The sequence below is a fragment of the Rutidosis leptorrhynchoides genome, chromosome 3, assembly GCF_046630445.1.
Source record: "Rutidosis leptorrhynchoides isolate AG116_Rl617_1_P2 chromosome 3, CSIRO_AGI_Rlap_v1, whole genome shotgun sequence".
In the NCBI taxonomy this organism is placed as follows: Eukaryota; Viridiplantae; Streptophyta; class Magnoliopsida; order Asterales; family Asteraceae; genus Rutidosis; species Rutidosis leptorrhynchoides.
Window position 1 is genome coordinate 576,570,015 of NC_092335.1, and position 26,204 is coordinate 576,596,218.

Here is a 26,204-nt window from a genome sequence, read left to right on the forward strand (position 1 = left end):
TCTACATACGAGTTTAGAACAAAATCCTCAATTCGATTATCATTAGTTACACTTGCCGGGTGTAAGCGAGAACTTATGTTGTATGGATCCATATGGGTTTGACAAACCCTCATTCAAACGGTTCGCTACCGTTTACGAATGAAATATATTTTTGAGAAACAGTGTATGTTCTAGCACTAAGTGATGGGGTTCTATGGAAGGAATGTTAAGCATTGATAATTGGGTGCTCGTAAAACAAACTTTTGGAATGTATTACTATTATTTCATTGATGCAAATCTTGTGGTTCACTTGTACTTACTTACTTAAACCTATGATTTCACCAACGTTTTCGTTGACAGATTTCTATGTTTTTCTCAGGTCCTTGAACGATACATGATACATGCTTTCGCTCATTATTTTGATACTTGCATTGGATGTCGAGTATATATGCATACACAGAGCGTCTTTTGGCTACTTTTAAATTATGTCGCATAAGTTTCATTTGTACTTATAACTTTGTAACGTAACTTGTGGTGGAACTATTCTCGTAAACTTTGAACAATCTTTACATTTGAAATGAATGCGACATATCTTTTGGTCAACCGTTGTTTTAAAGACTTATGACCACGTAACGGGGCCTAAGTAGACGGTGCCGTCAATGACGATTTTGTCGGGTCGCTACATGATCTTCAAAACACACGGGTTCAAACTGATCGGATTTGGGGATGAAACCTTTAGATTTGAAGTTGATTTATGACTTGTGTTTTAGGGAGAAACTTAGGGTTTTTTTTGTTGTTTGACCTCGCGAATGAACGTAATCGATTGATCATTTGATAATCGATTAGGGTGACGAATCATAATACCCGTCATATTGATAGACTTTAGAATTGAAACATCAATGGACTTTTCAGTAGCGATGATTTCGGAGAAATTTTTTGGAGGTGGACGATATCTGCGTGAAAAAATTAGGTGATCCATAGAACCCTAATTTTCTTTGCCCATCCGTATGTTTTTTTTTGTCTCCGAGGGTATATGTGTAATCAAACAATTGAAGATTGGGATTATGAGCTCATTAGGTAGATTAGTAGATAATCAATGGTTTAGATCAAAGTTGGCTATTGTAATGGGTGACTAGGATTGTGTATCTCTTTTTAAAATGAGCTAATTTTCATTTTGTTATTATATATAGTATAGAGTATAGATATAGATATAGATTGTATATTGATTTTTAAAATATTTGTTTTCAAATTTTAACTTTTATTTATTTATTTATTTATTTATTTATTATTATATCATAATACTTGACAAAATCTTTATCAATAAAAACACGTTTAAAACATATTTTATTCATGTAAACACGTTTAAAGCCTAGGTTATAATACCAATATCTGTTGCTGGAGTTATTACTCCATCATTTGCAACTCCCCCTATTGTCAATGATAATGATAAAGTGGTTGGGATCGTAATGGTTCAAAACAATCTCGTCTCAAGAAACACAAACAAAAGGTGAAAGAGGTGGTAGGTAATTTTGTGGCTGGAGACGAAGAAGAGATTGGTATTTCGGATGATCGTCAACAAGTTGATGTGCAAACTGAGATAAGTGCTAATGATCAGCCATTTAAACCTCGTACAAATATTGGTAAGACAAATCCAAAGAAGGATAGCGGTTCGTTTGTGCTTCGGGATGAAAATGAATTGGACAATTCAGTCGATAATCTTAAAGGATTTTTTTTTTTAAATTTGGCGGACCAAGGCTTGAGCCCCCCTTGCGCTTTGGGTTCTTTAATCAATCGTAGCTCGGGCAACGTTACTACTTACAATTATAAATCTAGGATAGACAAATGAGTACATATTGACAAAGTCCACATATGACTTCTCGACAGGACGAAAGATACCAAAAACGTCCTTCTCAAGCCAGTTAACTTGTTTTAAATGTTGTTGTACTTGTTTGCTTTTTGTTTCATGTAGGGGTTGTTTGTATTTTTATCATGGTTGTTGTAGGTTGATTCGTTCTTGTTTTTGGTCTTCGGTAACGTTGGACTCGGTTCGAGTTAGCTTCTCTTTAAGTTGGTCTAGTTGGTTTACTTTTTTCGAGTCCATTCGTTGATGTTATGGTGTATCGGTTTATGGATCTTTCATCTATTGATGAAGGTTCCTTTAATTTTAATAGTAATCGTTATTTTAGCAACAACAAAAAATTATGTAAATTTGGTCAAATATTATATAAAACAGATAAAAATATTTGAAGCTAAAGTTGTAAAAAGATTTTTAAAAGTTAAACATGACAGTTATTTTGGGACCGATTGAGTAATTAACAAGCATATCTATTTATTTAAAAATATATACAAAATCAACAAGTTATATCACAAACTAAGCACAAATGGGTTTTTTTTTTCGCTTTGCAAATCATTAAATCATCTCTTAGAATCATAATGCATATTCTAAAATTGGCAATATTGCAATTATTTTCCAAAATTGTGACACTAGTAGTAAAATATAATACTCTAATACATCAAAAATTAACAAAGTTTTTTTTTTTTTTTTAAACAGCAGTACGCGATCACCCAAGGAGGGACTTAACCACCCACGCGTTCATCTCCCTGCAGTTGAATAACCCACCCCCAACTGCTGCCAGGAGGAAACCCGGTCCAATCCGAGGGCATGGGCGGTAAAACCCCCCTCCCCCATTGCCCTCGCAACGCGATGTGCGGAAGGCACTCTTGGGTGAAATCAAGGGTAAATGGCAACATTATGTGCAATGCTGTACTTCACGGGAGTCAAACTCCTAACCTCTCGCTAAAAGAGGCAGACCAATACTCTGGATATGTAGAAAAATATGGGAAAAATTCTAACTAGCTAACATAACTCATATTTTATTGAGCTTCAATGAAAATATGAACCGAAAGGAAAATGAAAAAGCAAAGAAAAAATTGTTGATACCCTTGATATGTATACAAACTTCAACCATAGGTGTGATGAATGATGAAGATAGGCTAAAAAATGTATGCACTAACACCAACACACACCAAGTGTGTCTCTTTATTACATAACAAATGTGTAATCGATGAAGTTGTCCCTTATTTTCTAGGAATTTTTGTAAGAAAAAAATCGATCAACACTCACTTGCCAAATATTCAACCAGATAAAAATTAGTAGGAAAATATTTACTAATTTCTACTGTTATTAAGAAAATGAACCTCAAATACTACTATATATACATGTACATTGTAATGTTGGAGCTAATCGGTGAAAATGTAAGATATGAAGAGGTGAGTTAAAGAAATGATAGAGTTTTGTGCTAATGTGACTATAATGTGGATGATTAGAATTCTGGTAAGAGTTGTTAAGTTAAGATAGTGAGTGCTCTTAGTACTCTCTATTAGTTATTTGACATACGAGTCATTACTATAGGTCTCCCTTCTCAATTTTAATAAATAATAGAATAGAAAATCAAATTTAAAGAATAGTTTATACAAAATTTTCATATATTAATATAAACCTGCAACTAACCCATGTTCCGAGTCTTTGTGCTAGATCTAAACGGATTTTTTAGATCGAACTTGTTATTTCCTTAACATACTCCTATATGAAGAAAATAAATCCATATCACATTCCATATTTCCATATTATATATCAATAGATTAATAGATAGATAGATAGATAGATAGATAGATGATACCTACGGAGTAGATTATAAGTGGTAGCAAAGGCCTTTTGGCTCACTCCTATCAAGGAGTGTCATTAATCTTGAAGTTATGAGTGCGAATCTCGTCATGGACAAAATGGGTGTGTGTGTGTGTGTGTTTTTGTTGTTTAATTATAAGAGAAAAAAAGATAGACTATTTGTGGTTTATTCAAAAATTACGTGGTTGGTACCCGTGTTTTACTCCATATTACACGTGTGGTCCCTTTATTTTTTACGTGGTTGATCGCATAAATTACGCTGACAGTTCCTGTCACTAACGATCGCAAAATAATTTCTATTAAATTCAATCATGTGCCATGCATGTGAGGGTAAGATTGTCATTTCGGCCCCTTTCTTCTTCTATTCATAAAAGGCAACAACAATCAATCTACAACTTTTTTTTTATCTCAAAATAAATCAAAAACCTTTCAATCTACCCTAAAATAAAAGAATCTCTACCATAAACTCAAGCAAATCGATCTAGTTAACAATGTCGATAACTTTAGTTATATTAAGTATACGGTGAGTTAACTGATGATATACATCTCTCAATCAACCTAACTTACTTGCTCCCGATTAGTATAAATCAGGGACGCAAACCCCAAAAATGATGAACAATTAAAAAAATGTTAAATTGGCGGGGTAAGACATGGTATTAGGTGTTGAGAAATTGGAACCGGATTCTATTAATCTTCTTCACCTTCTTTTTTTCAAGGAGACTTCCGGTCACCTTTTCTGGAGCCACTTCTAGCGGTTATTTAATTTTGCTGGCAAAGGTTAATAGTTTGCCAACTTCATAATTCAGATTAAGTGTATCGTTGTATGAAGTATTAACTGCATTGCTGATATTGATCTCAAAACGGAAACAATACAACTAGGCCGTGAACAAACGTTAGTTGTATTTTCTAAAGTGTTTATCTTTAACCCTATATGTGTGTATCGATCTATGAATATGAGTTTTATGAATATGTTTTATTAGGTGGATTGTGTTTTATGAACAACATCCCGAAAGAAAGAGGGGTAAAAACAGAAGAAGGGTAAAAACGAAAGTTGGGGATAAACTTGAATGACTAAAATACACTCATCTGCAAGACACATGTCAACATTTAATGAATTTTTTACGACCTTTAGTGACAGGGATAAACAGTGTAACTTGTGCAAACCACAATTATTTACCTCGTAAAAAAGTGTAGGGACAAGCGTAATTTAGAATAAATCACACTGGCAAACCGCATAATGTTTTGCCAAAAAAAACTAAAACTATTATAAAAAGTCGAAAAATTCATCAAAAAAATGAAGGCTCTAAACAAAATACAACACAAGGGTATCACGTCCCAAATAAACGAACCAGAACCAAACTAAAACAATCAAACGAACTTACATCAAAGCTACAAAAACATAACTAAACGGCGAACAAGAAACAAATAAAAACACAACGCAAAGCACCACAAGGGACACAAACGCTAGAAGATCACATTCATCAACTTTAAAGTTTCTCATCTCCTCCTCGGGAACCTTTTAAACCTTAGACTGTTTCTTTTATTTTTGCTAAGGAATCGTCTGCGAGTTAATCACTTTTCCTTCGACCCAAATATCTCGAATTCTTTCGTAGCCTCTTCAAAAAAGCTAGAAAAATTGGTCGACTAAGATCCACCGATGTTGATGCTTTTATGTATTGTCGAAGACTAAGCGGGCGTCCTGATTATCCACCAATTTCTGGGGACCACCATCCAAAACACCTAACCCATTAACCTGAAAAGTCACCTTCAATCGAAAAGATTGTTTCTGTTTTATTTTATTCTTCTTAAAATTTCTATTAGTAACATTTTCATTCATATAAATAAGTACCCAAAGTCCTAGTCCTTTTACCCTAGTCCTAGTGTAAAAGGAGGTCAACTTCTTAGATACAAAATTCAAATCTGAAAATAAATAATAGAGATCCTGCATGTAAGTGGGGGTCATGCCATTTGATAAAATCTTCATCCATCAACACTTAAGCCATCATCTCAGGGGGTATTTTAGTAATTTCCTACAGACGTTTTTAGATTAATGTTGAAGTAGATAGAAGTGCAGAACTATTTTCATCGTTAACAAAACGTGTCGTCTTTCACCATTTTATGGTGTCGTTTCTCTCTATTTTCTGGGTTTCACTTCAAACTTGAAAATACAAACCCATCATCTGGTAAGTTGATCTATTAACATATTTTGTTAATGGGATAGTTAAAATTTGAATAATTTAACTTTAATTTCAATAAGATTCCAACTTAAATGCAAATTTCTTGTACATCTTACTGAAATACGGAGTATGTTATAATTCAAGATTAATTTGACTTAGCTAATTTTGAGAATTTTGTGATAAATCTATGTTTTTCTATATGGGTTTGGAAGAAAATGAAAAGGGTTAGCTGAATTTATCTAGTTTTTGTTGTATTTGGTTAACAATTATTGAATCAGTTTCATGTTCTTACTTCTATAACTGTTAATCATCATATGTTTATAGTGGAGTTAGTTAACATTGTTTGTTAGATTCAATTTAGTATACTCTAAAGGTTTGAATAATGATTATTTAATTATGGGGTTTAAAAGGTGAATTATGCTTTTCTGTGTTATTCCTCTTTGAACAATGATTATTAATTTGCATAATTTTTATTTTGACTTCTTCAAATCAAACATATGAACTTGATTTAATTCATTTGGATTTATTAAGTTTGAATTTTGATTTATGGGACAATAATGGGCCCTCTTGTAGAATTCTGCACATGATTTTTGCTTGTTTAACTTTTAACAATTTCAGTTCAAAAGGAAGTTAAAATTTTGTATATGTAGTTGACCTGGGATTGCATTTTAAGGTCAAATGGTGAACTTCTTGAATTACTGTAAAGATTTGATAAAAATAATGGGAATTTGTGGTCTGTATGTAGTTGACTTTCTAAGTTTTAAGTTGACTGGTTCTGATTATTATACATTTGAACCCACCTAAAACCATACAATTGATATTTATATAGTGAAGGTTTCAATCAAAATGCTTTCTTTATATCTGATTTGTTTAAAGCTTATTGATTGACAGCAAAGGGAGATTTGAGAAGGTCAAAGATAGTTTTCAAAAGGTCAACTAAACAAATTGGTTGATTCAAATTCAAGATCCGGAAGTATTGTAGGACGATGTTCCTCGCTCAAAAGTTGAATTGTTCATGGTCATTAGTGGCAACCGTTGTTTCAATAGTAGCATTGGTTTCAGTAGTTCAATTGTTCTTGTTTCCAGCTGTGCCTTCTTTTGAGTATTTTGGATATAAACAAGTCAAAGACTCGTGTATACCGGTCAACGGAACGATTGATGCGGGAAAAAACAACATTTATCGAAGTAATCAACAGCCTTTAATTGTTCGATTTCCAGCTGACTTGCATAACGCTGTTGTTTATCGTGGTGCACCATGGAAGAATGAGATTGGACGATGGTTATCGGGTTGTAGTTCAGTTGCCACCCCAATAAAAGTCAACGAGGTATTAATTAAATTAAATTAAATTCTATGATATATAAATTTACGTTAGCTTATAAAAATCGATAGTTGCTCATAGTTTGTGGCACGGTTGATAGCAAATTAGTGGGAAGAAATGTAAAGACGAGTGTAGCGGTCAAGGCGTATGTAATCATGAATTTGGTAAATGCCGATGCTTTCATGGATACAATGGTTAGTACTGTTTCAATATTTAATCTTGTAATTACGGTGGTGGCGAAACGGGCGGGTTTTTGTAATGGTCTAATGGATTTAGATTTTGTAATGGCGAAACAGGAGACGGATGCTCAGAAAGACAAGAATTTAGCTGTAATTATCCTGCAACTGAGGATCTACCGTATGGACGATGGGTTGTTTCGATCTGTTCTGCACATTGCGACACAACACGAGCGATGTGTTTTTGTGGTGAAGGAACGAAGTACCCGAATCGGCCTGTTGCTGAGGCATGTGGGTTTCAAGTAATGTAAGTTTAGATTTCTTGTATCCACCAAATGCAATTTCGGTTTGACCCGTTTGCTTATGAAGATTTGGGTTTTATTTTATCTTTAATAGAGATGAAAAAAATTAACTTTATGGAAAACGGGTCAAATGGGTTGAAAATGGCATAAAGTGTATTTCACATTCATACAAACTTCTAAATAGCTTTTTAAGCTAAACCAGTATTATTTTTTTTTTTAAATTCAACCCAGATTACCTTCCGAACCTGGTGGCCCGAAAGATGTCGATTGGTCAAAAGCTGACCATGAGAATATTTACTCAACAAACACTAGTGTGCATGGCTGGTGTAATGTTGACCCAGTTGACGCATATTATTCAAAGGCGAAATTTAAAGAAGAGTGTGATTGCAAATATGATGGTGTTTTTGGGCAGTTTTGTGAGATACCCGTGTTAAGTACTTGCATTAACCAATGCTCGGGTCAAGGACATTGTCGTGGTGGGTTCTGCCAGGTACGTTTCTATATAAATCTCGACTTATTTTCAACCATAGATTACTGAATAAAACCGTATGATTCGAATATTTAACCAAACTTGTTTTTATGCAGTGTGAAAATGGATGGTACGGAGTGGATTGTAGCATCCCGTCGATTCATTCTTCGATTCGCGATTGGCCAAAGTGGCTGCGTCCCGCTCGGGTTAGTATTCCTGACGACGGACCGGTTGCCGGGAATATTATCGAGTTAAATGCGGTAGTTGAAAAGAAACGGCCCTTTATTTATGTATATGATTTGCCCCCAGAGTTTAACAGTCTCCTACTTGAGGTTAGAATGCTTACGCAGTTACGCTAAGCTGTATGTGTATACGCTATTTTCTCTGTTTTCTTTATTATCTATAGTTTCTATTAAAATGCTAAAATGATGATGTCATTATTAGACTAATTGCTTTGTTAAGAAAAAATTAAAAATAAAAAGAAAAAAATCTAGGTCACTTAGATGATGTCATTAATTCTAAATACTTTATAATTAAAAAAATTGTATTTATAGTAACTAACATGTCATTAAAATAATTAATTATTTTAATTATAATTATTAACATGTTAATTGTCAATTAATATATGAAGCATTATGTACAACTTTATGATAAAATACTCCCATGACCATAGGTACAATATTTGAAGCAATATGTACAACCTTTTGGTAAAACACCTCCATGACCATATGTACAATATTTGAAACATTATATACAACTTTATGAAAAAACACATCATGAACACACGTATAAACTTTGAAGCATATTGTACAGCCTTCATATAATAATTGTATTTTAGTTTTAAAAAAAATAAAATTAAAGAGGCATTTGTTATTACTAATAATTATTATTAAAAATATAAATACTTAATTTTAGAGCAAACTTTATTACTCCGTATTATTATTAACTGGGTCATCTTTACGGGATTAATTCCGTTACATATATATGCGAAATACATGTCTCAATAAAATGTTGTAATGTACTAGCTTTTATGACAAAAAAATAATAATTGTGATGAAAATTGGAATAAGGTTGTGTCATTAATTCTAAATACTATTAATTTTTAGAAAAAATTAATAGTATTTTATGACAAAAATTAATAGTATTTTATGAAAAAATTAATAGCTTTTATGACAAAAATTTTTAGAAAAAAATCTAGGTCACTTAGATGATGTCAATAATTCTAAATACTTTATAATTAAAAAAATTGTATTTATAGTAACTAACATGTCATTAAAATAATTAATTATTTTAAATATAATTATTAACATGTTAATTGTCAATTAATATATGAAGCATTATGTACAACTTTATGATAAAATACTCCCATGACCATAGGTACAATATTTGAAGCAATATGTACAACCTTTTGGTAAAACACCTCCATGACCATATGTACAATATTTGAAACATTATATACAACTTTATGAAAAAACACCTCATGAACACACGTATGAACTTTGAAGCATATTGTACAGCCTTCATATAATAATTGTATTTTAGTTTTAAAAAAAATAAAATTAAAGAGGCATTTGTTATTACTAATAATTATTATTAAAAATATAAATACTTAATTTTAGAGCAAACTTTATTACTCCGTAAAACTGGGTCATCTTTACGGGATTAATTCCGTTACATATATATGCGAAATACATGTCTCAATAAAATGTTGTAATGTACTAGCTTTTATGACAAAAAAATAATAATTGTGATGAAAATTGGAACAAGGTGGTGGGAGAATCAATGTAGTTCATTTATTCTGACCAAATTTCTTAGTCGGAATCTGTGGTTCTACGGGTCATTAAACTAAATGACTTTAGCATTTACATTCACTTAATACTTAAAACATATCATTAAACTATTTCGTTTAAACAAACCCGTGATTTCACGGGTCATTTCACTAGTATTAAATATTAAAGTTTGTATATTGTCGGGTTGCAGGGTCGTCATTTTAAGTTCGAATGTGTAAATAGGATATATGACCCGGACAATGCTACTTTATGGACAGATCAACTATATGGTTCTCAGGTATCAGCGAATTCTATGATATCATATAAATAAATAATCAGAATATGATTATTATCTAAATAAGACGGAAGCGCTTAGTGCTATAAGTGCTGTCTGAAGTTATAATAATCAAATTCTTAAAAAATTTAATAAAAAATTACCAAAAAGGAGATTTATTGCAAGAAATGACAGACATATTTCAGTAAAATGGTAAAACTTTGGTCTTAGACGCCATTTTATTTTACTTGTTTTGTTTTGGAGGATATAAAACTGATTATCTGAATGGTAAACACTGATTGTTGTTATTTTAAGTTGAAATGATAAATAGTTACAAAATGCAAATCCAAACAGATAAGTAAAACATTTAAGTTAAATTTTGGGATATTAAAATTGAATTTAAGCCACTTTATGTTACTCTCTGCTTTTATAGATGGCAATGTACGAAAGCATGTTAGCCAGCCCACATCGGACTTTAAATGGTGACGAAGCAGACTATTATTTCGTGCCAGTTCTTGATTCATGTATCATAACTCGTGCTGATGATGCACCGCACTTGAGCATGGAGGTATGTGCATGCTAAAACCATTTCTTATACTCCGTAGTAACTTAGAAAAAGTGTTGCTGTTTGTGTGTATATTTAAGTGTTTGTATTTTTTAACCTTTTCAGGAACATAGGGGTCTAAGAAGCTCTTTCACCCTTGATTATTATAAAAAGGCGCATGACCATATTGTTCAAAATTACCCGTACTGGAACCGATCAGCGGGAAGAGATCACATTTGGGTATGGTTTCGGTAGATGGCTAACAACTTTTGCAGGACTCGAAATTACTCGGCGAGTACTCGGTTTTTGCAACAGGAGTACTCGGTCAAACTTGTTCAAACTGGATCAAAACACGGTCAAACTTGGCCAAAACTCGGAAACTGGGAAATTGGTCAAAACTCGGGATTAACTCGGAAAAACAGTCAAAACTTGGTCAAAATTGGTCAAAGTCAAACTTGGTCAGCATCCGAGTACTCCCCGAGTTGCCGAGTACTCCCTAAAAAGTACCAACCGAGTACTACCTGAGTAGCGATTTTTGCAACAGTGTTGCTATCTAAACCATTTAAAAGCCTAAAGAAGTCGATTACAATTTTCCTTATTTATGTTTTTTTTTTCTCTTTTTGTCTTATATGGTAAAACAGTCATTTTCATGGGACGAAGGTGCTTGCTATGCCCCGAAGGAGATATGGAACAGCATGATGTTGGTCCATTGGGGTAATACGAATTCGAAATACAACCATTCGACAACTGCTTATTGGGCCGACAACTGGGATCTAGTCTCTTCAGATAGAAGAGGGAATCATTCTTGTTTTGACCCGCAAAAAGATCTCGTGATTCCTGCGTGGAAACGGCCCGACGTCACCTCCTTAAGCTTAAAGCTTTGGGCTAGGTACATTTTTGAGCACAAGTGTTCATTATTTAATGATTTATCTATATACATGCATAATATTAATAGGTGACAAAGTAGGTGGGTTATTGAATGGGTTGTGCCACGATCGAAGTTTCATGTCATGAAGCATTTACTAAAATCGCTTTTTAATTTTTAAGTACTACTTGCAAGACATGATTAGTAATATTCGATTCGATTATTTAATAATATTATGGATCTTGAATAATGATTTATGAGATTTTATGGATTTTAGAAGCTTCAGATAACTTTCAACTCGTTCCGGTTGCCCCATACTTTTAATTTTATTTTTAAAATTTTATTTTTTTATTTTTAATTTTAACAGTCAGAGAAGTTAAAACGCCACCTTTTTTCCGTAAGTGTATGGGTTGACATTGCCACCTCTACTAGTTTCCCTTTGCGAAACTTATATTAAAATAACTTTTTTGCTTGTTTATGATTGATACAATATGGTAACATTGATTTTGAATCAAAACTTTTGAGGCTTATGTTCATTATCGAGTTAATATTTACTAATAGCCAAACACCCTTTGCAAACTGTTTTTCGTTAGTTGCAGTTATTTATGTGAAAAAATTCCCATATATTCTAATGGCACAGTACAGGGTAGTGTACACCGAGGGTAAAAACGTAATTCGCTAACTGTAATTCCATCCGTGTAGGCCTCGTGAGGAACGGAGAACATTGTTTTACTTCAATGGAAACTTGGGACCAGTTTATGAACACGGACGCCCTGAACCTTCGTAAGAGAATTAACGAATATACGTAGTTGACTTGGTCAAACTAACTTTTATCCTTTTTTTTAAAAAAAAATTATGGTTTTATGTCATCACGCATGCAGATATAGTATGGGTATAAGGCAGAAACTAGCAGAAGAATTTGGATCGTCTCCAAACAAAATCGGGAAGCTAGGGAAACAACATGCAGAAGATGTGGTTGTGGTCTCGCATCGAACAGAAAGTTATCACGAGGAATTGGCGAGTTCTGTATTTTGCGGAGTTATGCCGGGCGATGGATGGAGTGGTAGAATGGAAGATAGTATTTTGCAAGGTTGTATTCCTGTTGTTATTCAGGTTATTACCTCTACCTTATTTTTTTTTTTTTTTATTTTAATGTGCAAGTTTACAATACAATTAAAAAAAAAATATTAGTAATGCTAATTATGTCATTAGCCCTTAGGGCTGTCATTAACAATTATATTTATGAATCAAGTAGTGGTACATTGAGTTGGTGGAGGTAGTTATTATTAAGGAGTGGGTGGTTATATTCAATGTACAAATAAATGATGCTCGTCTAATGATCGTCCTTAGGGCTCTCATTAGAAAATTCCTTATTTTTTTGCGTTTTTTTATTTCCCTAAATCAAAATATCATTTTCAGGATGGGATCTTTTTGCCTTGGGAGAATGTGCTAAACTACGAGAGTTTTGCAGTTCGAATCGGTGAAGATGAAATACCAAACCTCATAAACATCCTTCGGGTAAATTCTCTATTCATAAATTAAACCATTTGTCACACTAGCACAGTATGTAAACACATGACCCATTTGCTACTTCTCGTGACCCGTTTTTTCAACCATTATAATATGAAGTAATGTTTGTTTATGTAGGGGTTCAATGAAACGGAAGTAGAATTCATGTTGTCGAACGTAAAGAACATTTGGCAAAGATACTTTTATCGTGATTCTATTATGCTCGAGGCCGAAAGACAAAAATCTACATTTAAGTACATCAAAGATTGGGCTGAAAAGGTTTCTGAGCTAACCGATGATGATGTTTTCTCAACATTCATACAGGTATACGTTCATATTGCACCACAAAGGATGAAAAATGAGATAAAACAATACTCCTTTACTAAGTTTCAGAAAAAAAAAATACGAATACTTAAACGCTTTGAATTTATATCATTTTATTTTTATTTTTTTTGCTAGATATTGCATTACAAGGTATATAACGATCCTTGGAGAATACAAAGCGCTACCCTGAAAAATGAAACGGGTATACCCGACGAATGCTTACTCAAAGTATAGCGAAGAACGTATATATATTCATTGAACATGAGCTTTGGAACCGTACGTTGTTTGGATCATAGGAACAGGGCGACACAAAATTGTAAAATTATATATGTCCTTTCCAGGTTCTTTTGGTTTTTGTCTTGTTTTGTTTTGTTTTGTTTTGTTTATTTCTATATAGGAGTCTTAATTTTGTGTAAATGCAAAGGCCATTTTTATTTGTTTTGGTAGATACTATTTGAATGTGGTCATTTTTGGTCAGGTTATGTTTACCATGCGTGTATATGTGTATATATGGATTCATATGGACAAAGGGAAGTTTGATTTGAGTTTTATATAATAGGAACAAAAGATAAAAGACAAGTTGATGGTGAATACATTATGTATATTTATTTACATTGGTCATGATAAGTACGTATAATAGCAGTCAGTAACCGGAGCTCAGCCCGCGTTGTAACCCTCCACCACTGGGCTACTGCGAACCAATCTGAACACTATTCACTAACATCCATAGATCACTTGACAATGCAATGCTTGTTTAACTAAAGAGCAAAAAGGAAGGGAACGATATACTGATCATATACTTGATTATTTTGCCCGATTATTCACCAACGGTCAATTTCATATCTCGGGCAAAGAGGATTGTCCCGGTAAAATTTACCGTATTAAATAATTATAAGTTACAAGAATAAAAAGGTGCAAGGCCAGATATGGGCATGTAGCTTTTAATCTAAAATGACATATGAATTATTATAGCCTGCATGATTGCATGTAGTCGGAACTGTGGATGTGGTTGCCGGAATTATGGTGGTGGTAGTCGGAACTGTGGTGGTGGTCGTTGGAGTCATAAGTAGAGGTTATGTTTGATGATTGGTTCACAAGATGTTAATTATCATAAAGAAATACAAAGATATGACAAGGGTAGTTTTGAAAATAGGAGTAGCTATATGGATAGTAGTGAGCTTTTTGGACAGTCTCAGAAAGTCTTTAAGTCAGCTAAAGTTAATTATAGAGTTGAAAGTAAACAACGTGGACTTTTGACCGAATAATCCAATAGCTCAATCCAGCCCATTAAGCCATATGTAAACAACCCCTTACTCTATTTTATTTAATATTAGCTTCTTATGATCAAAGTTCTTATTGTTAATGTGAATGCTCTCCATCTTGAAGGTTCAAAATGTATGATGTGGGAATGTGTTGTCTTCATGTCTTTATGGTGCACCATTGGGTTCAATTTTAGTTCGAATGTGTTGTCTTCATGTTTTTTGGTTTGGGTTAAAGGTGCAGTAGTCAAGAAATGAATGATAAGGAGTTGGGATGCATGAATTTATGATGATCATTCATTTAAATCTCATGTTCTTTTTTCATGAAAGTGTAGTTCACAAAGCTTATAAACATGGATATATTGTTTTAAATGTGCCAAGATGAGTAAGGTGTAGTGTCAAGGTACGTTCACACATTTTTCTCAATGCATTTTGATAATCCTTAAGAATTGTTCCGGTTTGTTTCTATTGTGAACTTTATAGGCAGTGGCGTAAACATAAACTTTTTTCACCGGAGTAAATAAATTTTAAAAGCGTAGTAAAATTTTTGAGCAAAATATGTTGGTTTTTGGGTAAAATATGGAAGTTTTTTTAACAAGATATAGAGACTTTTAGGAAAAAATATGGATGATTTAGCGGTAAAATATGAAAATTTTTGAGAAAAAAAAAATAACCGACGACAAAATTAAAAAATTCAAAATTTTTACACTAAAAATTTCAAAGTCATTGATGAGATCAGATGCCCCTTATCCTTACTAATTTACCACTTGTTATAGCTGATTGCTTAGAGTTTTGTTGGTTTCGTGATTATTTTGTATTTTTTTTTTTTTTTTAAGTTCTATAATTTGGTTGATGCTTATCATCATTATCATGATAAGTTTCTCTTCTTAATACATTTATTTTCTATTTTTAGCCAAAGAAAAAAAAACTTATTGTAAAATTAAAATTTGTATTAAATTAAATTATAAAATAAATTGTTAATTTATTAAATTAAAATTAAAGTTTAATTGTATTCTAATTCTAATTTATTTAATTTTAATACACTAATAAAATAAAATGAAAACTGAAATGTAACTTTATACAGGAAATAGTTTATAATCCTCTGGCTGCGCACCCTCAACATCAATTCAATAACATTACAGCGAGTTAGTCATGAACTTAACCTCAATCCAATTACACACAAACCCTAGCATTATCAACAACGACTCTGCTTCACGCAGGACCTCCTTTAATGGCGTCACTACTTTACCTGGCATTTCACTTCACAATTACACCACCAAAAAATCCGGTCTAATTACATGTTCAGCAGCATCATCTCCGCCGGTTGCCGTACAACAATCGGCAACTGAGTTACCGAGTCGAATCGGAGAATTGAGTCAAGTATCAGGTGTTCTAGGGTGTCAGTGGGGTGATGAAGGTAAAGGGAAACTGGTTGATATCTTAGCTAAACATTTTGATGTTGTTGCTCGTTGTCAGGTATACTTTGCACTTCAATTATTATTATTATTTTCTTATATATTTAATAAGTTTTATGAAATTATTTATAGTCAACTCTGGCATGTAAAATGGTTGAACCCTAAATGCTAGCTTCGACCTGTTTATGACCTGGGCTAGATTAATAAACTGCATGACAAATGTTAGAAGATTTTATTTGAATAAATGATAAATTTATGGTATACATATAAGAAAAGGTATAGTAATTTAACATTAGTGGAAAATGGAACTGATTGTAAAGGTACAATAGGTATTTAATCGATTAATTAATTAATTGTCTTCGGAAATTGTAGCCACTAGCTTCTTTTTTTTTTTTTTTTTTTTTTTTTTTTTTTTTTTTATGAACAATAGTACGTGATCACTCAGCGGGACTTAACCACCCACGCGTTCATATCCCGCAGTTGCATAATCCGTCCCAACTACTGCCCAGAAGGAAACCCGGCCCAATCCGAGGGCATGGGCGGTAAACCCCCCACCCCCACTGCCCCCGCGATGTGCAGAAGACCCTTGGGTGGAATTCAAGGGTAAAGAGGCAACCTTGTGTGCAATGCTACACCCCACGGGAGTCGAACTCCTAACCTCTCACTAAGAGAGGCAGACCACTACTACATGAGCTACAAGCCCCTAGTTAATGGTGGTGGTCGCTCTAGAGTCGATACTTGTGAGTAAACTTATAAATAAATGGAAGTTTTTAGCAAGCAGACCCTATAATTTCACCCTGGATTTGTAAATAAAGTTTATTATATGTTTTTTAGTATTATAATCTTCTATCGCTCAGGTATAGGTATATCAGTATATGAACATGATTCAATTGGTAGTTTTCAGTAGTTTTGTTGTAAATAAGGAGTTGTGTCCCTCATGAATGCAATTTATAAACAAAAAGTTGCAGATAGGCAACTATGTATAAGTAATCTGTAGTAGGTTGGGGGTAAAGGTAGGGCAATTAAGTATCAATACAGTTGCAATTTTGCTATCAAGTTTGTCTACTTTTGAATGCGATGTTTTATGTTGGTTCCGGGTTAGGTTATTCCATTTCGGATTAGTTTCAATTTTGTTTTGTGTACATATTAGCCAAAGTTCATTTATTTCCCTTCTTTAACTTTTTTTTTTTTTTTTTTTTTTCGTTTCAGGGTGGAGCAAACGCTGGGCACACAATCTACAATTCGGAAGGCAAGAAATTTTCACTTCATCTTGTGCCATCAGGGATACTTAATGAGGAAACTATGTGTGTTGTTGGAAACGGAGTTGTAATCCATCTTCCCGGTTTTTTTAAAGAAATTGACGGTCTTGAATCTAACGGAGTTACCTGCAAAGGAAGGATTTTAGTTTCAGATCGTGCACATTTACTATTTGATTTCCATCAAGAAATTGATGGTCTTAGGGAAGCAGAATTAGCCAAATCGTTTATTGGGACCACAAAAAGAGGAATTGGGCCATGTTATTCTAGTAAGGTTATTAGAAATGGTATAAGAGTAAGCGATTTAAGGCATATGGATACTTTTCCTCAAAAGCTTGATCTTTTATTATCAGACGCAGCTTCGAGATTTAAGGATTTTAAATATACACCTGATATGCTTCGGGAAGAAGTTGAGAAGTATAAAAGGTTTGCTGAGAGGTTGGAACCGTTTATTTGTGATACGGTTCATTTTATGAATGAATCTATATTACAGAAAAAGAAGATTTTAGTTGAAGGTGGTCAAGCAACTATGTTGGATATTGATTTTGGGACGTACCCTTTTGTTACTTCTTCTAGTCCATCTGCTGGTGGAATATGCACAGGCCTAGGGATTGCTCCGCGAGCCCTCGGTGATATTATTGGAGTGGTACTGTACTTTCTATATATATATATATATATATATATATATATATATAGGGAGAAGATCCAGCGCTAGAGAAGGGGGGGGGGGGTGGGGATAAGGGGATAAGTTTTTCATATATTTGATTTTCTAAAAAAAAAAAATTAAATATTCTGGTATCAATTTTCATTGTGTAGATTCAGAAAAATAATAATTTTTTTTTTAACTGGCTTGTTAACTTACATATGATGTCTGATGTGTTAACATCTTTTCACACACCAGATGCATGATAACAAAAAAAACAGAGAAAAAATGACTTTTGATCAATGAAAAACAGTATTTAGAGTTTAGAAATTAGGGTTTAGGGTTTAGATTTAGGGTTTAGAATGAGTTTTTAATACGAATGGTTTAGAGTTTAGGGTATAGGGTTTAGGGTTTTGGGTTTAAGGACTAAACCCAAAACACTAAACCCTAACACCTAAACTCTAAATCGAGCTAAATTAAAAAAAAAAAAAAAAACTCAAAACAGGTTAACATACATCAGATGTAGGATAAGCTACTTTCAAAATTAAAAAAAAAAAATTAACTTTTTTTTTTCTTTCTGAATCTACACAATGAATACTATTCCCAGATATTTTTATTTTTTAAATTGGAGCTGTAGAATTAAATATATAAAATAGAGCCCACAAACATTAAAAAACATTAAGATTAGGTGAAAATATGAACAATTAAAAAAGGACAATTTGTGATAAATGTTATTATTCTGACAAGAAAACGTTCGAAGAAATAACATTCATCGATAAATGTTATTCTTGATAACATTTATCGTGATTAATGTTATTCTTCGAGCGTTGTTTTTCATCTTATGTGAAGTTTTTTACTTTCAAAATTTAGCCCGATTTAGAGTTGGGGTTTAAGGTTTAGTGCATTGGGTTTAGTCCCTAACCCTAAACTCTAAACTGTTCGTGTTAAAAACTCAATCAAAACCCTAAGTAAAAACCCAAAACCCTAATTTCTAAACTCTAATTTCTGAACGCTAATTTCTAAACTCTAATTTTTAAACTCTAAAAAAAAACGCTCGAATAATAACATTCATCACGATGAATGTTATATGTTATTTCTTCGAGCGTTTTCTCGTCAAAATAATAATATATTTCACAAAGTGTCTTTTTTGAATGTTCATATTTTCACGTGATCTTAATGTTTGTAAAGGAAAAAAAGTTACTTCCCCCTTCCCCCAACTTGTCACTTCCCTCTGAATCCTCCCATGTGTGTGTGTGTATATATATATATATATATATATATATACACACACACACACACACACATGGGATGGGAGAGATCAAAAGATAAGTACCCTTTTGGGGATAAGGGAATAATCTTTTTTTTTTTTTTTTTGTATCTTTAAAATTAGAGGTTAGATTTTTTAATTTCTGGGGTTAGTATTCATTATTTAGATTCAGAAAAAAAAATCAATATTTTTTTTTTTTTTTTTTTTTTTTACAAAAGCTATGATGTATGATAAGCTACCGTGAGTAATTTTTTTAAAAACATTCAGCCCGATTTAAAGTTTAGGGTCTAGTGTTTTGGGTCTAGTGTTTTGGGTTTAGTCCCCAAACCCTAAACTCTAAACCATTTTTGTTATAAACTCGATCTAAACCTTAAATCTTAAAATCTAAACCCTAATTTCTAAACCCTAATTGTAAAACCCTGAACATTGTTTTTCATCAGCAACAACAATACCCAATTCACCTGGTAGGTATGTGGGAGGTGAGATGTAGACAATCTTTCCTGTACCCGAAAATAAAAGAGAAGTCGTTTCTCTAACCACGAGTCAAGAAAGGATTCTCCACCTACAGGAAGAGAAGTCATTGGTTATTTTCTCATTAGTTTTGGTTATCATACATCAGATGTATATGTATGATAACCTCATATCATACATAGATGTATGATACCAAGGTTGTAAAAAACTTTTTTTTTTTTTTCTCTGAATCTACACAATGAATACTAATCTGAGATTTTTTTTTTAATTCAACTCTAATTTTGAAGATTAAAAAAAAATAATTTGCTTATCTCTTATCCCCAAAGGGGTACTTAGTGCTATATATATATATATATATATATATATATATATATATATATATATATATATATATATATATATATAGTGGTAGGATCAAGAGGGAAGTAACCAATCGGGGGAAGCGGGGGGAAGCAAAATCTTTTTTTTTTTTTTTCGTTTTTTGAAAAAACTTTGTTCACGAACATTATAGATTGGATGAAAATATGAACATTTAATAAAGACACTTTGTGATGAATGTTTTTATTTTGGCGGGAAAACGCTCGAAGAACTAATATATAACAATTATCGTGTTTTTCGAGCGTATGTTGAGGTTTTAGATATTAATCTTTAGATATTAGGGTTTATAGGGTTTAGATATTAGGGTTTAGAAATTTAGGGTTTAGGGTTTAGATTTAGGGTTTAGATTTAAGATTTAGATTGAGTTTTTAACACGAACGGTTTAGAGTTTAGGGTTTAGGGTTTACGGTTTAGGGTTTGGTGTTTTGGGTTTATTCCATAAACCCAAACCCCAAACCCTAAACCCTAAATTTTAAATCGGGTTAAATTTTACTTCACAAAACATGAAGAAAAAAAAACGTTAACATTCTTCACGAACAATATTATCTTGAATGTTATTTTTGTCGATCGTTTTCCCGCCTAAATAATAACATTCATCATGAAGTGTCTTTTCTAAATGTTCATATTTTCGTGTGATCTTGATGCCTGAAAAAAAAAAAATTCCAAAAAAAACGAAATTTTTTTTTTTTTTTTTTGCTCCCCCTCGCTTCCTTCGATTGGTTACTTCCCCATTGATCCTGCCCCTATATATATATATATATATATATATATATATATATATATTTTGGGGAAGGGGGAAGTAAATTTTTTATTTTTAGTTTTTCATTTAAAAAAAAAAAAATTTGAACATTAAGATCACATGAAAATATGAACATTTAAAAAAGACACTTTGTGATGAATGTTATTATTTTGGCGGGAAAACGCTCGAAGAAATAAATGATAACATGCATCTTGAGTGATGTTTTAATTAAAATTTTATCATCGTTTTTTTTTCACCTTATTTGAATTTATTATTTTGGCGGGAAAACGCTCGAAGAAATAAATGATAACATGCATCTTGAGTGATGTTTTAATTAAAATTTTATCATCGTTTTTTTTTTCACCTTATGTGAATTTTTTTTCTTCAAAAATTAGGCCGATTTAGAGTTTAGGGTTTAGTAATCCTAAACTCTAAACCGTTCGTGTTAAAAATTCAATCTAAACCCTAAACCCTAAACCCTAATTTTTAAACCCTAATTTCTGAACCGTAATTTATAAAACCTAATTTATAAACCCTTAAAAACAACTCTAATTAAAACATTACTCATGATGCATGTTATCATTTATTTTTTCGAGCGTTTTCCCGCTAAAATAATAACAGTTATCACAAAGTGTCTTTTTTAAATGTTCATATTTTCATGTGATCTTAATGTTTGAAATATTATATATATATATATATATATATATATATATATATATATATATATATATATATATATGAATTAAACATTTAATATTATAAAAAGTAAAGAACACCCCAAATAAGTAGTATGAGTTGTATAAAATGACGATCCTTAACACAAAATCGTCACACGAACATTCACCCGTTAGTATACAGGTATTTAGCAGTAGCATATTAAATACTTCTGCTTTTATTTATACATACATAAGCTAATTTTATACGTACATTATGAACAAACAGTTTAATAATTTTTTCTATTAGACATTTCATCAACAATTTAGCAACATAATAGGATCTCAATACTGAATATCTAATTTTTGGTAATAAAAGTGCTTGGTTCTTTCCAATTCCATTTTACTCTCAGGTGCTGCACTCTGTGTGTTATCAACGCTTCCATTTTTCCCTTTAAAGTACAAGTATGTCAGCACCATAGAACTGCAAACGCAAATAATCACTTTAGCCCATTTATCCCCCATCACGGCCATCTTGGCCACCTTCTCACAGTAAATCCTGACTAGACTAAATATTATAATTAATATTAATATACATTTATATAGCATATATACATCTATACATATATAATATAAACTTGATTGTTACAAAAAAGTTACTAGAATAACTATCTTTACCAAAATAATTATGCATTTGGAATAACAAAAAGTCAATCATAAACTTGACAGTTGAACTTCCTATTTGAACCATGGGAGTAACTACTAACCTAGGAAATTCGTTAGCAATTTTTTTTAGCAAACTATTCAGCAAAGACAACAAGATTACTTATAGAAATTTTTTTAGGAGAGCCAACTTGAGATCTATATATTCAGAAATCGTTAATAGTTATAGGTATAATTAACATTGCATGATATTATATAGATCTTACTTAAAATTAAGATGTCTCTCCAAAAGATCCTTTTATAAGTAATCCCGTTGTGTTTGCCGAGTATTTTGCTAAGAAAATTGATAAGAAATTTTCTAGGTTAATGTTACTTTCATAGTTCAAATAGGAAAGTCAACTATCAAGATTATAGTTGACTTTTTGTTTTTTAGATGTTTCATTATTTTGTTAAATATAATTATTGTAGTAAATATTTTAATACATTAATATAATGGCGAGCATGTTAGTTATTTGTATAGATGTTATCTCATAATGGTGCTAATTTCAATACATTTGTAATGATCAAGTTTATATGTATAGATGTTATATAAATGTATTACGAGTATTAGTTATTATATTTTTGGTCAGGTTTTTATTTACTGTGGAAAGGATGACCGTGATGGGGAAAAATGGGCTAAGGTGATTATTTGTGGTTCTATGGTGCTAGCATACTTGTACTTTAAAGGAAAAATGAAAGCGTCAATAATCTAGAGAATACAGCTCCCGGAGTAAAGGGGAATTGGAAAAAACCAAGAACTTTTATTATTTGAGTTTAGATATTAAGTATTGAGATCATATTATGTTGATGAGTTGTCTAATAAAAAAAATTACTCCATCCGTCCCATAAAAATGATCACATTTGACTTTTCAAAGTCTTTCTCCTTTAATTGTATTGTTTGTATTATTAAATACTTTATGAAAGTTATACCAATGAAAAATACATTTTAATAGTCAATCCATTTATATTATTTTCATCAAATATTATATCATACAAACAAAAATATCTAAAGTCAATTTGATATAGAAAGACCTGAAAAGGCCAATTAGGACATTTTCTTTTGGAACAAAGGGAGTATTAAAGTGCTTGTTCAAAATGTACGTATAAAAATACTTGATGTATGTAGGGCTTAAATAAGTACAATAGTACACTGCAAAATACCTATATACTAACGGGTGAATGTCTGTGTGCCGTTTGTGTAGAACATTGTCTTTCTATACAACTTGTATTATTTATTTAGGGTGTTATATATATATATATATATATATATATATATATATATATATATATATATATATATACACACACACGAGTTCTGTATTCTTTGGAGGTGGCTACTGACCCATTTATTTATGAATGGTTTGATTTAGGTTTTGTTTATCTCTAACGGGTTAACAATTCTAAATTATAATAGAAAGCTTAAAAGTAAGGAGTTGAAAGTTTTAAAAAGTGTATTACAAGACATTAAGTTTTTATATCATGTTGAAATATTATATTATGATCTGTAGATAGCATTTCACCGATTTTTAATAAATAATTTTTGGACAAAAAGTATTTTTTTTCCCTCACAATATGCCTGTTTTATGCCAATATGCCTGATCCCTTTGACCAACTCATTATGCCAATTGCCACCTCAAGTATTCATGCTACACATAAGAGAACTTCACTTGTTGGAGAAAATCTCATTATTGATGGTATTTTCTATTGAAATTAAGTTGAGGTGTGTTTGATTACCTTTTAATTGAATATTCTGACCCCGAATGACATAGGATGTTGAATGGTTCAACATTCAGTGCTGAACCATTCATGGTTGAAATACCTTTTTAGCCATTTATCACCCAAATTTTATGTAGTATCCCTTTAAAATTATATCAAGAACACTTATTAAACAACTCTGTTGTTTTTTAAATTAATGCGATAATAAAGTAAATTGACATCATTTATATTGTTTATTTAAATTGATTATCAAATAGTTTATTGTCATTCAGATCAACTTTATTCATCGCTAAATCATCCAGTTTTATCGGACAAAGTCTTAGTTTTTTTTCTTCTTCTAGATTTGTATTCTCATGAATGTTTTGATGAAAATGGTAGTAAGCCTATGATATTATGATTTTTTTTAACCTTTCAGCTTTGTTTTATGATAGTTCCAAAGAACATAACCTTCAAGAATTAAAGTTATACACTTTAGTAATTATTATTGCCTTTTGATACAGGTTAAGGCATACACTACTAGAGTTGGATCTGGCCCTTTTCCAACAGAGTTATTGGATAAAGCTGGTGACCTTTTGCGGTTTTCTGGTCAAGAATTTGGCACAACAACCGGTCGTCCACGTAGATGTGGTTGGCTCGATATAGTCGCTCTTAAATACGTTTGTCAGATAAATGGATTTTCATCTCTAAATCTCACCAAACTTGATGTTTTGTCTGATCTTCCCGAAATTCAATTGGGCGTTTCTTACAAACATTTGGATGGTACACCCATTAATTCGTTCCCTGGTGATTTACGTGTTCTTGAACAGTCAAAGGCAAGTGCTGCTTCCTTTTCTTTTCTTTTCTCTTCTCTTCTTAAGTTTCATATTTATTTATATTTTTATTTTAAATATATAATAAGGGTATGAAGGAATGAAATGATGTCAAAGTATTTTTCATGTTGTGTGCGAACTAAATTACTGAAATGCTGATTGAACAACCATACTTAAACTTAGAGTTTGCAATTTTAATCCTTTTACCTATGAATTGGTCTATGATTTTGTCTAAAGGGTCATAGTAGTAAATTAAAAAAAGTTTCGCTAAGAAGGTAAATTATATTTTTTTTCCTGCTAGAAGAAAAAAGAATGAAAAACAACTTTTGGGTCAACTGAATGAACCCAGAACCCTACCCAAATTATCCCGTTCCTATGGAATTATTTTCTTTGAATTGGATAATTTTTTCTTTATTTACTCAATTAGAGATTATACATTGTTTAAATGCAGGTTACACATTGGTTTCATTTGCATATCTTGTGTGTGTTTCAGGTAGAATATGAAACTATGCCCGGGTGGAAGACTGATGTCTCATCTATTAGAAATTATTCTGATCTACCGAAGACTGCACGTCATTATGTTGAAAGAATAGAAGAATTAGTTGGCGTGCCAATTCATTACATTGGTGTAGGGCCCGGACGTGATGCTCTTATATACAAATGATGATCACGTTATGCAGATTTGTAGCGTTAACTATCTATTGCCTAAAATTTATTGGTGAGGTTACAGCAATTTGTGGGCACAAGTTGTGTATTCGGGATCATGAAGTTGGTCTTTCGCTTCTGTATTGTTGGATGTATTTCATAAAAGATGTATCAAGTAATTTACTTGACCCATACTTATGGTGTTATGTCATTTTATGGTAAAAAGAAAATAATGACCGCTTTTAATCCAACATTTGTCTTCAACTCTTCAATTTGCTGGTTTTTAATGCATCTTTCACATGGGTAGTTTTCTCATTAGTAACTTGAACTTGGATCTAATTTGTTCTGATTAATAATAGAACTATTCGAGTTAACAACACGGTGATTCGTGAGTTCTTGAAGTCTTTAATGAATAACATTATCACTTTGGCTGTGCATTAAGATTACATAAAGAAAATCATGTACACTTGTGTGATTTATCAAAAGGTTTGAAGTTAGATTGAAGATGGGGTAAGTTGAGTTAAGCATCAGGACCATAAAGTAGTCTAGCAGCTTTATCGCAAGTAATTGCAGCTTCTTTGGCAGTTGCAAAAGAGCTCAACCATAAACATAAACGTGGTCGTTTACTGGGCTCACGGATTTCAGCAACCCATTTGGCTGAACACCATGATACTCACAAGCTGTGTTATGTGGGCCGTCTTTGCTTCAAGTGAGACCTTTCCTTCCATGGCTAGAATCAGGCTGCGGTTCTAGGGCTGTTGCCCATAGTGTTTTTTAAATTGAGAAGTAGGAGATAGTGGTGAGTCAAGTGTGAATGGGCGCGGGATTATGTAAAAAAGAGAGAGAGAGAGAGAGAGAG

At 32.1% G+C, this 26,204-nt stretch overlaps 2 protein-coding genes and 1 pseudogene across 2 annotated transcripts; 2 read left to right on the forward strand and 1 right to left on the reverse strand.

The window, feature by feature from the left end:
- The first annotated feature begins 5,709 nt into the window (after positions 1 to 5,709).
- Positions 5,710 to 13,963, forward strand: LOC139898683 (uncharacterized). Its single transcript, XM_071881439.1, has 15 exons — positions 5,710 to 5,847; positions 6,733 to 7,166; positions 7,261 to 7,354; positions 7,457 to 7,643; positions 7,870 to 8,128; positions 8,224 to 8,439; positions 10,088 to 10,174; positions 10,584 to 10,718; positions 10,821 to 10,934; positions 11,336 to 11,583; positions 12,262 to 12,342; positions 12,441 to 12,672; positions 12,979 to 13,077; positions 13,207 to 13,392; positions 13,528 to 13,963. Exons 2-15 carry the CDS (start codon positions 6,828 to 6,830, stop codon positions 13,624 to 13,626), a joined length of 2,376 nt encoding a protein of 791 aa, XP_071737540.1. The 5' UTR covers positions 5,710 to 5,847; positions 6,733 to 6,827; the 3' UTR covers positions 13,627 to 13,963.
- A 1,786-nt stretch (positions 13,964 to 15,749) lies between these two features.
- On the forward strand, positions 15,750 to 25,646 carry LOC139898684 (adenylosuccinate synthetase 2, chloroplastic). Its single transcript, XM_071881440.1, has 4 exons — positions 15,750 to 16,127; positions 17,276 to 17,968; positions 24,392 to 24,707; positions 25,198 to 25,646. Exons 1-4 carry the CDS (start codon positions 15,804 to 15,806, stop codon positions 25,362 to 25,364), a joined length of 1,500 nt encoding a protein of 499 aa, XP_071737541.1. The 5' UTR covers positions 15,750 to 15,803; the 3' UTR covers positions 25,365 to 25,646.
- Positions 25,606 to 26,111, reverse strand: LOC139902121 (dehydration-responsive element-binding protein 2E-like; annotated as a pseudogene).
- Positions 26,112 to 26,204: the final 93 nt, after the last annotated feature.